The sequence below is a fragment of the Chiloscyllium plagiosum genome, unplaced genomic scaffold (assembly GCF_037043375.1).
Source record: "Chiloscyllium plagiosum isolate Xiang-an unplaced genomic scaffold, Cpla_swu_hap1 HiC_scaffold_2, whole genome shotgun sequence".
NCBI lineage: Eukaryota > Metazoa > Chordata > Chondrichthyes > Orectolobiformes > Hemiscylliidae > Chiloscyllium > Chiloscyllium plagiosum.
Window position 1 is genome coordinate 129,761,960 of NW_028270140.1, and position 15,468 is coordinate 129,777,427.

At 40.0% G+C, this 15,468-nt stretch overlaps 1 protein-coding gene across 9 annotated transcripts in view; it reads left to right on the top strand.

The window, feature by feature from the left end:
* The window catches only part of irf2b (interferon regulatory factor 2b), a 65,095-nt gene that overhangs the window by 25,963 nt on the left and 23,664 nt on the right, over positions 1-15,468 (top strand). For 6 of the 9 annotated variants that reach the window (XM_087973523.1, XM_043705656.2, XM_087973519.1 and 3 more), the window contains one exon: positions 13,822-13,914. The exons of the other annotated variants lie outside the window; for them this stretch is intronic. In XM_087973523.1, coding sequence (XP_087829649.1) covers positions 13,828-13,914 — 87 coding nt within the window. In that variant the 5' untranslated portion in view covers positions 13,822-13,827. The remainder of the gene's footprint in view (positions 1-13,821; positions 13,915-15,468) is intronic. 9 annotated transcript variants of the gene reach the window in all.

The window sequence follows — 15,468 nt, forward strand, 5'->3', positions numbered from 1 at the left end:
AGAACTAGGGCTGTAACCAAAAGGTTGTTAATAAATCCAAAGGGAATTCAGGAGAAATTCTTGACAGAGTGGCCAAGAGATGGAAAACATTACCCTAAGGAATGCATGGGACAATTGGTGTAAACACACTTTTTAGGTACAGATTGATGAATACGTTGTGGTGATGAGGTGAAATTATGGATGGAGTGCTCTGTAGATTATAAACACCAGCATGGAGCTCTTGGGCTGAATGGTCATTGGTGTCCTGGAATTACAAATTTATGCCATGTAACAAAGCCAACTGTTTCACTGCTCATTTGACAGACCTCTTACCTTGTACCTTTTCTAATTTGAGGTAATCCAAAACTCCATTGCACTCTAACTTGTTCACCCATCATGTCTTGTTCAATGACCCACATTGGCTGCTGCCACAATGCCTTATCCTTGTTTTCAGATTTCTCCATTGCCCTATCTCTGCAATCTCCACCAGCTCCTACAGCTCCCCTGGATCTCAGTGTTTCCAATTCTGATTTGTTGCTCATCCCCAATTTTAATCAACCCACCATTGGTGGCTGGGTCTTCAGCTGTGTAAGCTCTGGAATTCTTTCCCTAAACCTTCTTGCCTCTCTCCACCTCTCTCCTTTTTAAGATGCTTGCCTTTGAAAGTGCTGTATCAGTAGAAGCTGTAACTGTTGTTGTAGTATTGACAGGATATGAAGTACCACATTGATATCTTTAATTAGACCATAGGATATAGGAGCAGAGTTGGACCATTCATCCCATCCAATCTGCTCCACCATTCAATCATGGCTGATAGAATTCTCAGCCCATTCCCTGCCTTCTCCCTGTAACCTTTGATCCCCTTACCAATCAAGAAACTATCTATCTCTATCTTAAATACACTCCATGACTTGGCCTCCACAGCACTCTGCTACAATGAATTCCATGGATTAACTACCCAGTGTCTAAAGAAATTCCTCCTCATCTCCGTTCTAAAAGGTTGTCACTTCTGAGGCTGAGGCTGTTCCCTCGGGTCCTAGTCTCTCCTACTGGAGAAAATGTCTTCTCCACACCCATTCTGTCCAAGTTTCTCAGTATTTTGTAAGGCTTGATGATGTTCCTCCCCTATCCTTCTAAACTCCACCTAGTATAGATCCAGAGTCCTCAACCACTCCTCATATGCCAAGCTCTTTACCCTCAGGATTATTCTTGAAAACCTTCTCTGGATCCCCCTGCAATAATGATTGTATGGTAATGTTGGCAGAGTTGGAGAGCCCTGTCATAATGCATATCTCTTTATGATTATGTGGCTGTGGACTGAAGCTACTTTTGCCACATCTATGGTTGAACCATCAGGCCTGGCATGAATCTGAATCTGGACAGCTTTATCTTCATAATTGACCATTTCATCAAGCGTGCAATGTACGTCTGAGGTAATGTTAACAAATGTAACACATCTGGCAGAAAAATTCAAACACCTGACAAGTGACAAAAGAGATGGTGTGAATTTGAAAGAAAAATGTTTTTGCCACATTTTTGAAGCAGATTCAAAGGGGAATTGGAGAAGCACTTGAGCAGAAAACATTTTCAGAGCTATGAGGATAAAGGACCAATTGGATTTTCAATTTTCTCTTTCAAAGAACTAGCACAGGCAGGAATGCAAGCTTCCATGGTTTAACATTGCATGATTCTAAGAGAAAACATAGGAATGTGAAAGAAACCTCTAAATGCAAGTTAAACTGAACTTCAAAATTTAAAAAAAGCCAAGAGAATTCGGAGGAAGGAGAATAGTATTGAAAATGAATACCGGTGAGGGGGAGGTATGATCTGATTGGAAGCATTGCTCGTATGTAGGAGAGAGGGGAAAGAATAAGCCTTTGAGGCAATTGCTGCATTTCCACAATGTATCCAACAGGTCTGATTGAAACTGTTGTGGCAGACAGTCAAGAGTGTTGAACCACTTCATAGGCTGAAACTTGGCATTTTTCCTTGTTAGAGGTAGATGTGTTGCAATTTTGGATTCCCCAGCTGCCACAACCAATAAGATGTACTTATCATTTTAAAGATAACAAGCCACGAGCTTCCTGCTTTGTTAATAGAAGTGAACTTCTGTTTCTGAAGTGATTTTTGAAAGTGCTTGTTACAAACGTCAGTGAAATTCTCCATTGCCTTTGATTTCCTTTGATTGTTGTGCCTTTGTCAATACCATGGGGTTGCGATGTTTTATTTGGCTTACAGAACAAAAGATTGGAACAGACCAAACCAAAGTCTAATGGGTGTATATTGTCACCTAGCCACTGATTCAACGCAAGAATTGTGCCAATCAGAGAATGAAAGAGAGATAGAGTGTTGAGAGTTTATGATACATTAACCACTGTAAAACATGTAAATCCTAATAGCTGTTCTAAAGCTATGGTGTTTTATTGGAATATTTGAACATTTGTGAATGTAACATTCTTGTGTTGTCTTATATTAGATCAGGAAAGTGACTGTTTTAACAGCTTGAACTTGGTTCTGTTTAACTTCCGACATAGCAACAAATGGTAATTTATAATATGTACAAGCAAATTTATCAGAGCTAATGGTAACTGAGAACATTATTCCACGTTCGATGAAAGACTTTTTAAATGCACGCATTTTCATCACGGATGGGTGAAACCTTCCATATTTCAGTGCCATTTTGGACACCAGCGAATTTTATTTTTTAAAATGGGGAACTTTTGTGCATGTGGAGGTGATATATACTCGTACTAACCACAAAACTCAGACATGAATTAGCTATTGAGTAAAATATTTTACCAAGATACAAAAATGAAGCAGAAGTAGACAGTTTAGTTTCTTGAGTATGCTTTGTCAATCAATAAGATCATGGCTGATCTGTTTGTCTTTCAAGTGCCATATTCACATTTATCCCTAATAATCCTTGATTCTCCTGCCTAAAGAATCTGCCTACCTCAATCCTAAAAAGATTCCATGACCCTCACCTCCACTGTCTTCTAAGGTAGATTTTCAAAGATGTACAACTGATACAAACTCAGCTGATGTTGCTACTGGACAAAAGTGGAAAGAACTGCGGATGCTGTAAATCAGAAACAAAAACAGAGGTTGCTGGAAAAGCTCAGCAGGTCTGGCAGCATCTATGCAGAGAAATCAGAGTTAAGTTTCGAATCCGCTTCTGAGGAAGCGTCACCGGACTTGAAATGTTAACTCTGATTTCTCTTCGTTGATGCTGCCAGACCTGCTGAGCTTTTCCAACGATTTACGTTTTTGTTGCTAGCAGACATGTCAGATCCCAGTCTGAAATCTGTCCTGATAATATGACATTGTTTTGATGGTTTTAACAAGGTGGTCTCTCACTAAAACATAAGCCCGCAATATTGCAGATTTGGATTTCAGCGATATAAAGAGTTTGTTTACACAAGTGAAATTAGATAAAATAGAATAAACCAAACTATTTCCATGTAGCATAGAATCATAGAATCCCTACAGTGCAGACAGGAGGCCATTTGGCACACTGAGTCTACATCGATCTTCTGAAGAACATCCCACCCCGACCCTATTCCCGTAACTTTGCACTTACCATTGCTAATCCACCTAACCTGCACATCCCTGGACACTGGTGTGATTGTGTTTAGCATATTTAAAGATACAATCCCATTAATCCATAAAGTACCTCACTATACTCATACCAGAGAGAATTCTCTTCTCACCTTGCCTGATCTAAAGAAAAGTAATAATCCCTGGCATTCTATACTGGAGTCTAATGCTCAACTGCTTAACTTGTTCATTCTCAACATTCTCCCTTTGCAAACAAAACCCTATTACTCTCCAGAAGGTCTTTGTCTCACTGTGTTTTAAATGAAATTGCCATGGCAACATGTACAAGTTAGTCATTAGATACACCACCCACATGTCACTAGTTCAAATTAAAGTATTTTAGCTCAAACATAAATGATATTGATATATATAAATCACATACCTTACAACATAACTCACTGTGCAAAGAAAATCTCCTACCTCTGCTTAAAGGGTGACCCTATTTGTGGACTGACTCACAAGGAAACATCCTTTCTATGTTCACCTTGTCAAGATCTTATGCACTTGGGCGAAGTCACCCCTTACTCTTCTGAACTCCAGTGGAAACAAGTCCAGCCTATCCTCCTAAAGCTACCTATTCACTCCAGGTATCACCCTAGTAAACCTTCTCTGATCTGCTTCCAATGCATTTACATCCACCTTTAAACAAGGAGACTAGAACCGTACACAGTATTCAAGCTGTGATCTCACAAAGGTCCTGTATAACTGAAGCATAACATCCTTATTTTTATGTTCAGTTCTTCCTGTGCTAAAGGATAACTTCCAGGAGCCACCTTGATTACGTGCTGTACCTGCATACTAATGTTTTGTGACTCATGCACTCATATACCTACATCCTTCCGTACCTTGGCAGAATGTGGAGGAGAAAAATGTTCTCTGATTATCCTTTCGATCCCATGGGGACTTCATTAAATGACATGGTTTTGAGTAACTGCATTCAGATGCTTTCACTCTCAAAATACAGTAATTGAAATTTTAATATTAGAAATTGATGCATTCATGTAGGTTTACAGGGCTCTGCTGGCTATGGGAGTTTATTTCAAAGATGGTTAGCAAAACAAAATTGCCTGACTAGTACCAACCCTCTAGCATGTTGTTTCAGATTGACAGGCATAGTATTATTCCTTTTATTCTTGATGAAGGGCTTTTGCCCGAAACGTTGATTTTACAACTCCTTGGATGCTGCCTGAACAGCTGTGCTCTTCCAGCACCACTAATCCAGAATCTGGTTTCCAGCATCTGCAGTCATTGTTTTTACCTAGGCATAGTATTAGTCTATTTCCTCCGGGCCAAATAAAGTAACTTTGTGCTATGCACTAATGAAAACCCTGTTGATAAATAGATCTCTCAGAATAGAAAGGAAGCATTTGAACATTATATTTAAGACAATATAATATAGGAGCAGAATTTGACCCATCGAGTCTGTTCCACCATTGGATCATGGCTGATGTGTTTCTCAACCCCATTCTCGTGCCTTCTTGCTGTAATCTTTAAATCCTTTACTAACAAGAAGCTATAGCACATTTCACAACCTAAGGATGCTCAAAGTCACCGAGAAGCCTATTAACTACTTTTAAAAAGTATAGTCAGTGCCGTAGCGAAGGAAACACAGTTGCCAAATTGCACAAAGCAAGGTCCTATAAATGTGTAAGGTCATAGACTTGGATTTTCTTGCCTCCATCCATGTGATGAGAGGAGGGGGTTTGGAAATACTGGACATGACCCGATTCCTGGTTTAAATGTTGGAAGGATGCCTGTACCCTACATTCCCAACCTGCTGAATTCATTGTAGACTCAGCATCTTGTATCCCATCCCTTCAATTTTCAAGGCGTCATGCACTTCCTAGACAAATTGTGAATCATCGTCTGGATTCAGGAATCCATTCAAAGATAAATTTAAAAAAGTCTTATCCATACCCTGTATGTCCCTTCCACGCTATTTGCCCAGGATGCACCTTATAAAGAGCAATCATGCAAGATATTTGACAAGAGTTAAAGTACAGTGGAAAACAAATTCGCAAAATTTGCTTTGACTTCTACTGTTTCTACAGCCTTACAAACGTTTCCATCTCATTGGACCATTATATTAGCAATAATAAAAGCTTTACCCACTAGGTGGCACGGTGGCACAGTGGTTAGCACTGCTGCCTCACAGGGCCAGAGACCCGGGTTCAATTCCCGCCTCAGGCGACTGACTGTGTGGAGTTTGCATGTTCTCCCCGTGTCTGCGTGGGTTTCCTCCGGGTGCTCCGGTTTCCTCCCACAGTCCAAAAGATGTGCAGGGCCAGGTGAATTGGCTATACTAAATTGCCCGTAGTGTTAGGTAAGGAGTAAATGTAGGGGTATGGGTGGGTTGCGCTTCGGCGGGTCGGTGTGGACTTGTTGGGCCGAAGGGCTTGTTTCCACACTGTAATGTAATGTAATCTAATCTAATCTAATCTAATCTAATCTCAACCTTGGACAAAAGAGATCATTGAAAGAATAATTTATTATAACCCCAAAGATATCTCTGCTGAGTCATAAAGTCATAGTCATACAGCATGGAAACAGACCCTTTGGTCCAACCAGTCCATAATGCATTACTGAATCTTGGAGCTCAGCCAAGCATTAATGATAAGCCCATCTGAGAACTGTTTCAGCAGAACTAAATTCCCAGAAAGCATGTGATCTGTACAACAGTGAGAAATTATCTTGATTTGGATTATGAAAATATAAAATTAGGTTCAGTGGAAATGAGAAATAACAAAGCAACAAAGTCATTGGTGGGAGTGGATTGTAGGCCCCCTAACAATGCTGTACTGTAGGAAGGGGAACATCTCAAGAAATAATGGAAGCCTGTAAGAAATGTATTTGCAATACTTGAGGGAGATTTTAGTTTTTGTACAGATTGGACAAATCAAATTGGCAAAAGTAGGCTGAGGGTTGAGCTCATGGACTGTATTCAGGACTGAAAAAGGCAAGAACAAGAATTTAAGTGGAATTTTTATCTTATTCACTTATGGGGTGTTGACATCACTGGATTCACATGGAGACCAGACTGGGTAAGGATGGTAGATTTCCTTACTTAAAGGACATTAATGAACCCCAGATGTGTTTTTATGTCCGTGGTTACGTGGTAGAATATCTTTTAATTTAAGACTTTTGTTTTAATAATGGGAGTTTAAAGTTCATTATCTGCCATGACGGGTTTCACACCCTTGTCCCCAGCAAGTTAATCTGGATTACTAGTCCTGTAACGTTATAATTAGACCAATACCTTTCATTGTAAATTGAAAGATAAAATTCCATAGAGGCAGCAGCAGCTGTTTAAGGAGATATTTTATAACAGTCAACAAAAAAAGCATTTCATTGAAGGAAAAAAAACCCTTCTACAAAGATGCCCCATCTGTATAGCTAGCTAAAGAGGTTAAGTATGGTGTAAAATTGAATATTGAAATTGTACCTGTGTATAAAGCTGCAAAGATTAGCATTAGCCCAAACGTCTGGGCAAGTTTTAGAAACCAGCAAAGGATGAGTTTAAAAACAGAGAAATTGAAGTGTGGGAGAAAACTAGCAAGAAATATAAACACATTTGCGAAAGCCTTCTGCAAGTATATAAAAGGAAGAGAATAGCAAAGGTAAGTATTCGTCACTTAGAATTTAGATTGTGGAATTAATAATAGGAAACAAGGAAATGGCAGAGTGTTTGAGCAGGCATTTTGTATCTGTCTTGACACAGAAAGCAGGCTAAGTATTTAAAAATTGACTTAAAAGGAGGAGGAACTTAATAATTCACAGTTACCAGAGGAAAAAGTTCGAGGAAAATGAATAGGATTAAAGACTGGACCTGATGGTCTGCATCTTAGGGTTTTAAGAGAAAGGGCTGCAGAGGTGGTGCATGCATTGATTATAATCTTCCAACATTTCTTTGATTCTGGAAAGGTCACAGCAAATTGATGAATTGGAAATATAATACTAAGTTTGCTAATAATACAAAGGTAAATTAGAAAACAAATTATGAGGAGGATATAAAGAATCCTCAAAGCATTACAGATATTTTAAAAATTGGTAACTGGAGTACCAGGAAAAATAGAAAAGTTATTTAGTTGGAGAGAGGTTGTAGAATATAGTCGAGTAAAAGGATCTGGATATCAATATTTATAAATCACAAGATGTTAGCATGTACTTGCAGTAAGATATTAGGAAGGTGAATGGAATGTTGGTCTTTATTGCAAGGGATACAGAGTATAAAAGTAGGGAGATCTTCCTCTGACTGTGGCCCAGATTACTGAGACATCACTGAGAATAGTATATGAAGCTCATGAACTTTTCACGTTTTTTCATTTAGTTCAGGGGATGTTGGGAGTTGCTGGCTGGGTCAGCAGAAGGGCCTGTGCCCGAAACGTCGAATCTCCTGTTCCCTGGATGCTGCCTAACCTGCTGTGCTGTTCCAGCAATAAAGTTTCAACTTTGATCTCCAGCATCTGCAGACCTCACTTTCTCCTCAGCAGTTATTAATAACAACAAAAACAGAATTTGCTGGAAACACTCAGCAGGTCTGGCAGCATCTGTGGCGAGAAATCAGAGTGAATATTTCAGGTCGAGGGATCCTCAGAACTGCCCAGCAGTTATAATCTATCCCTAGTTGCTGTTGATAAGGTAGTGGTGAGCTGCCTTCTTGAACCACTGCCATCCATTGGTATAGCAAGGAAGGAAGGGACTTCTAGGATTTTGACCCAGTGACAGAACTGCAATATATTTCCAAGTCAGGATGGTGAGTGACTTGGAGGGGAACTTACATGTAGTGGTGTTCCTGTGTACCTGCTGCTCTTGTCATTCTAGATGGTACTGGTCAGGGGTTAAAAGGTGCTGTTAAGGAGCCTTGAGAATTTCTGCAGTGATTTTTTATAAATGGAACACCGCTGCTACTGAGTCTCCATTTGGAGGGAGTTTTCTTTTGTGGATATGAATGTTTTTGGAGCTGTCAGCCAGGTAAATAGGGAGCATTCTGCTTTGATGATTCAGGGGGCTGTGTTACTTATTGCAGCATTCCTAGCCTCTGAACTGTCTTTGTAGCCACATTAATTATTTGCTTAGTCCCTTTCCGTAACACACTCCAGGATATTGATAGTGTGGGAACTAGTGATGGTAATGCCATTAGTTGTCAAGGGGTGATGGTTAGATTTGATCTTGTTGGAATGGTCATTGCCTGGCAATTGTGTAGTGCCGATGTTAGTTGCCACTTGTCAGCCAGGCCTAGATATCGTCCAGGTAATGCTGTATTTGGACATGGACTGCTTTAGTATCTGAGGATTCATGAATGATGCAGTCATTGGTTAGACCTCACTTGGAGTACTGTGAACAGTTCTGGGCTCCTTAAGATGGATGTATTGACCTTGGAGGAAGTACAGTGTAGGTTTATACAAATGATACCTGGGCTTCAGGAGTTTAGTTATAAGGAGAGTTTGTATAAATTAGGCATGTTTTCTCAAGAACATTGGAGATTAAGGAGTGATCTGATCAGAGTCTTCAGGTTATTAACAGGTTAGATTAAGGTAAACTGGGGATTCCAGAACAGGGGGCATAGCCTTAAAAATTAGGCCTAAGTCATTCAGGCGCGATATTAGGAAGCACTTCTACACATAAAGAGTGGGAGATATTCAGAACTCTCTTCCACAAATGGCAGTTGTTGCTCAATCAGTTGTTAATTTTAAATTTGAAGATAGATAAATTTTTGTTAAGGAACTGACTAAAAGATACCAGCCAAAGACAGGATCAGCCATTACCTGAATAGGCTCCGGAGGCTGAATGGCCTCCTCCTGTTCCTGTGTTCCAATGTGGTTGCCTTGGAGCAAAGTGATATCCAGGAGCTCTCATATACTGTAGCTGTAACTCGTCACCAGTCTTGCCATCCTTAACGTGTTCTAGTTAAATACTCAATTATGTTATTCAGTTATATCTTTACTTATGTTTATGCATTTTGTTAATGCTAAATTATTCTGAAACTGCATACACCTCTAGTACCTACCTGATATGCACCAAATAACTAGTCTGTTCTCCTGTAGCAGAGTAAGCTCCAATTCCTAAAGACTGAAAAAGCTAGAAAGAATGAAGGCAAATGATTACTGCTTTCCTTTTCTCCCAGCTCCCTTAATCACCCAATTCCTAGCACTATTTCTTGCACGAGAAATAGTGGAAGAATGGTACAATAAACCATTGTACCAACTCCTTTCCTCACTCAAAGTGAATTTATTTGGAATTTGTCAAGTTATCACCGTAAAGGCTAATCAGTTTCCCTTGCAGTTATCATTGAATAGTGTATTTAGTTTCTTTTTTGGTGATGCGATAACAAATGAAAAGAAATAAAAGTAGTGCAAACTGACAGTGCAGTAAATACTTTATGGTTGGATGTTGTTCTGGATCCTATGGCTTATTGTTTTCTATGATTTTTAGCTGTGTTTCTTTGTAATATATACCTTTCTGTTTTGATCTCCAGAGACCAGCATCTCTGATCTAATTTGTTTTAATACTCCCTAAGTCCCTATGACTCTGGAAGCACAGATAAGCTATAATTGCAGCTTTCAATTAGCTTATGATTGTACACCTGTACAATTTAGTCTTCCTTTTGGTAGTGAAGATGGAAATATTGACTTGCAAAATGACAGATTAATTTCCATGGTGTCTGACGAAGGCTGATTTTAAGGCTAAATTTAAATAGCCTGTGGTATTATAAGCAGACCCAACTTTGGTCTCTGACTTTGTCATTATAATCTGGTTACTTGTGTGATTTTTAAAAAAACAGGAAAGCCATGACAGGGAATAAAAATTAGTGGTGCTGGAAAAGCACAGCGGGTCAGGCAGCATCCTGCAGAGTGGAGATTTTCCTGCTTGGATGCTGCCTGACCTGCTGTGCTTTTCCAGCACCACTCTAAACTTGAGTCTAATCTCAATCTCCAGCATCTGCGGTCCTCACTTCTGCCTAGGGAAGAAAAATTATTGACTCCAAATTAGTGTTTCATTATCATAAGACACATCACTCCAGTGAACTGATGATGAAAATTAGTCTTGATTTCTGGACATTTCATCTGAGCATACCTCAGCAGATTGTACTTTGCGCTGTCGATTTTGTGTAACCTGTAAGCATTTCAGGTGTCCTGTGTTTGGAGCCATTGTTTCGTTGTCTGAGGAAACACTGTTTTCTGCATCAACAGAAATTGCTGCAAGCATGGCAATGTAAAGGAAAACTTGAAATGTTTGAAATGTGAAACAAAATAGGAAATGCTTCAAATCTTCGAGCCAGTCAGCATCCAAAATAAGAAAAATAGGATGCACGAGCAAAACTTGCGTGCCTGTGGTCAGGAGAATCGAAGTGGCCTACTTTATGAACTTGTTTTTCTGGGACTGAGTGTTGTGATGAAAGCCAATCAGGATTTGTGCTGCTCACAATTTCCAGGATGGGGGAAGAAGCTGTCATTGCAAAATAGGCTTCAAAACAAGCTTAGTAGTGATGATATCCCTGAGTCAACCAAATGTGGGTGGAGGTTTCTTCATATCCACAGCAATTAATGATGGACAAATTTTCTCCTTCCATGCATGTCCACTCAAGGATTATGGAGCAACTTTAAATATTTAAAGTGAAATAAATTTATGTTCTACCAAGTAAAATATGGAACAAGACCTGTTTGCAAAGTCTATCAATGTTCAGGACATAAATAACCCCTCTCCACTCCACTTTTTCTCAGCACTTCTATTTATAGCTCTTGTAGGTGCATATTTTAGTAATAGCGTATAATTTGAAGTTTAATTTATATGTTATGATCTGTGAAAAGGGATGCCAATTTTGAAATCCCGACTGTCATCAGATTTCTGGGAAATCAGGCTGTGATTTCAGGTTGCTAAGGAAACACACACTGATTGGGGGGCGGGTGCGTGAGCGATGTCCCCCCAGGGATTAAATTTTGTCAGGTAGTCATGGCAGGCAGTTTGTGAGGATCCGTGTCTGTAAGACCGCTGATGAGCAATGGAACCTGCAACCTGGGGATTCAGCAGCTTGGAAAAGTAAAATATCGCGATTGTTTTTGTACAGTCAGCCATAGCGTGTACTGAGATGTTATCGAGTGGTCAGGTATTGAATCTCCACCATCAGTACTGCTGTGAGCTGGACTAAATAAGTGCTACAGAATAGTGGTGTTTTGTTGTTGAATGTATCTATAGAATTTGGATAAAGTAAAACTAGGAGACCTAGGGTAGAATTGTCCCCTTCCTAGTGTTGGTGAGAACGGGAAATAATTGAGGGTGAGTTTGCCCTGGAGGTAATCCTGCCCCCTTCTTGACACCTCTACAATTAAGTACTGGGGGAGAAGATCCATAAATGACTTTCTCGACTTCGATGGCTGATTAATGATAACTTAAGGACCTCAACTTCCCAACTCCCCTGTTTCCTGCTTCCCTGGCAGGTGTACAAGATGGATAGTTTGCCAACCAGGGTGACCCGCCTGCCAGTATTGCCTGGAGGTGGAGGTTGGGTTCCAGGACCCTCAGTTGAAGGCCTGGATGGTGGACAAAGGAGGTAAATGCCATTCCTCTACCCTTTTCCTGAGCCACTCTCACCACTTCACCACATCCCTTATCTCAAAAGAAGAAGAAAAAAACACTTTGGCCCTGGCTATTGGTCCTTAGGACTCAGAAGCTGTTGGCCTTTGACTTCAGTTCCTTCAGTGTCATTGGGTCAAAACTGCACTTGTCCCGCCATGAAATACTGGGGCCCCAAGAGCAGATTGGAGGTTGGGAATTCTGCCATGTGTAACCCACCTCTTGATTCCTCAAAGCCTGTCCACAACCACAAGGAATGTAATGGAATACTGCCCACTTGCCTAGATGGATGCAACTCCAACAACCCTCAAGAAACTTGAAACATCCATGTCTCATCAGCCCGCTTGATCAGTAAAACATCCACAAACCTCACTCCCATCACCACCAACACTCAAATGAAGCAGTCTGCTCATCTGCAAGCTACCCTTCAGAAATTCAGCGCAACTCCTTAGACAGCACCTGCCAAATCCATGACCGTTACCATGTTGAAGTACAAGGACACTAGTATGTGGGAACCATCCAAATGGCGTAACATCCTGATCTGGAAATATATTGCTTCTCAAGAGCAACTAGGGATTGGTAGTAAGTGTTGGCCCAGCCAGCACCATCTGTATTCCATGAGCAATTTTTAAAAAATCCTTTAATGCGTCCCTCAGGAATTGCCAATGATCTTGTTATTTAAAGCAAAAAGAACATGTACACTTATTATTAACTCAGTAAATCAGGAGACAGGTATACTTTGGTTCATTTTTCATGGTAGTCCCTGTCCCTTGACCAATCAGAGGCAATTCTAGTTTACATTTGAACAAAACTTGGCAGTTAACTGTCAGTATTCATCTATCTGGCGCATTGCCCGTGGCCATGCATTCTAACAATCAAAGTTCATCTATTAACCACTCAGCACTCCCTCCTTATAGAATAAAAAAAGTTATTTCCCCTCCACATTGGTATTTCATGCAAATTATCCTGATGAGAGCAAGTCAAAAGGCTTTGATTCAATGTCTTTTTTCAGCAAAATTTAACGTCTTTATCACTAAATGATGATATCTACCTTTGTTGTATCAGCTATGTAAATCAGTTATTTTGTAATTCATAGTTTGTATTGAATATAATTTACCTGTTAATTCTTGCTTAATTTACATTGATTTTGGTTTGATTCTTTGAGTAAAAGTTATAAAAAGTGAAATCTTGGCACTGTTGGGGCATAATGGTGGTGTCCCTAACTCTGGGCTGGGATCTAGTCCTGTCTGTAACATATGGATGTCACAATATGTCTGAAAAGGTTAAAAAGATTTAAAAATTAAAACTCACCCATTAGTTTTTCACATCAAGGTTGCTTGATAATATTGTCCTTTTGAGTTTGTTGTTTCCATGTGAATAGCTCTTCTGAAATGAATCTAACTATTCCTATCAAAACCACATCAGCGTTTGGAAAGGAATGGGAAGGATCAAAATGTATTAATGAAGTCACTTAAGAATCATTGGGTTCTACTGTCAAATCCCTTCTTTGCAACCACTGTACCAGTGGATTCCCTTTGATTTGTAGGGAAAAAGACAGTCTTCCCTTATGTCGCTTCAGTTTTCCTTCTCAACAGGAAGAGCAATGCTTTACAGCAGATACCTTTAGCACTACTTAAGTACTGAGCACCTCTCCTGCTTTCCATTTTATTGTAGGTGGCAATGCCAGTGGAGAGAATGCGTATGCGTCCATGGCTAGAAGAACAAATAAATTCAAATAAAATACCTGGTTTGAAATGGCTAAATAAGGTAAGGACTCCAGTATATTCAGAAAGCCAGTGACAATTTAATGCCATGGAAAAACCTCTTTGATTTATCCAAACAATTTCTTGTGTTTGAAGCTGCAGTAGGATCCCACTATTTTATTGTGGAGGTAAAGATAGTCTGTTGAAACTGAGAGAGTGAGTCAGCTGTTGTGTTTTTCTTTAAAGTGCCAGATTGAGAGATTAATTCAGGAATTATCCATATGCTGAGGTCCTGTTGGCCCTGTCTTTGGAATTACATTCCCAGTATGACTCCAATTCCATTGCACCATTCCACTGCACCAGTCTCTGAGAATCTCCTCAGCTCTTGCTACCAGTGGTGGTTACATCTCCAGCAATTTGTTCCAGTGTTCTTCCAACATCCTTCATCTTCTTTAATGCTTGCTTAAGGCCCACTATTGGCTAACAGTTTTTTTTCACCCCACCCTAATCATTGACTTGTTTATTGTTCCTTTGAATTGTCTTTGGTTTTTTTCTCTGCATTGAAAGTTCAGTCATTATTTGCACATGATAGCAATTGATGAGTGATCAGTCACAGCCTTAATTTAGAGAGGAAAGTGCTAAGAGTTTTGCACTGTTCCACGTTTTCCTCCAATCTTTACAATTTGCTCTGAGGCTGCCCAAGTGCATAGCTCATTACCCCAGCATTTACACTTGGGATCTTGCCTGGCATTTGTTTGGCACTCATTACTGCCGCATCACCGTCGATGCATTTTCATTGCCTGTCTGCTGCTGGAACCTGAGCATCTCCTGCCAGTCAACTTGATCCCCATCCCTATCTCCCACCGTCCTACCAAACAAAACATGTCTGCCCTCTCTTGGACTTGCATTATAAAAATGTTATTTACTGCAATTCCATTTCGTTACCTGAGCCCCAAGGTGAACCTCTCTTGTGACTATCCCAGGGTGTCTTTTTTCTCTTGGTATATTGGCATTTGAAGTCTCACCAGCTCAATGGTTGTTCTTACCATGTGCATCCCTTTGACATGCATACCACTCCTTACAAAGCCTCAGAGACACTGGCGCACAAATCATGGACCTCGTATATCTCTAACAAAAGGCAGGAAATGTTAGAAACACTTGAGGGGGAAGAGAAATGGAAAAAAAGCCTTGTGACGCTTCATTCAAACTGTACTAATATCGAAATGCATGGTTTTTAAGTATGTTCAGAGGCAGGGAAAAGGTGATAGGTAAAGGGTAAAATAGAATGAGTCTGTGAAAGAATATGAGTGATTTATCTGAGAGATCTAGAATAGTATAGCACAGGAGGAGGCCATTTAACTCATTGGGTATGGCTGATCTTTCAAGAAACAATCAAGCTAGTCCCAACCTCCTCTTTTGCCATTTCCGTAAAAGTGTTTCTGCTTCAAATTATTCAATCCCCTTTTGAATGCTCCTGTTGAAACTGTGTCAACCAATCTGTCAGACTGTGCATTCCAAATCCTAGCCACTCACTACATCAGAAAATCCTCATGCTTTTTCTGCTCCTTTTGCAAATAATCTTAAATCTGTGCCCTCGATAACAGAGCTTCAGAGTTGT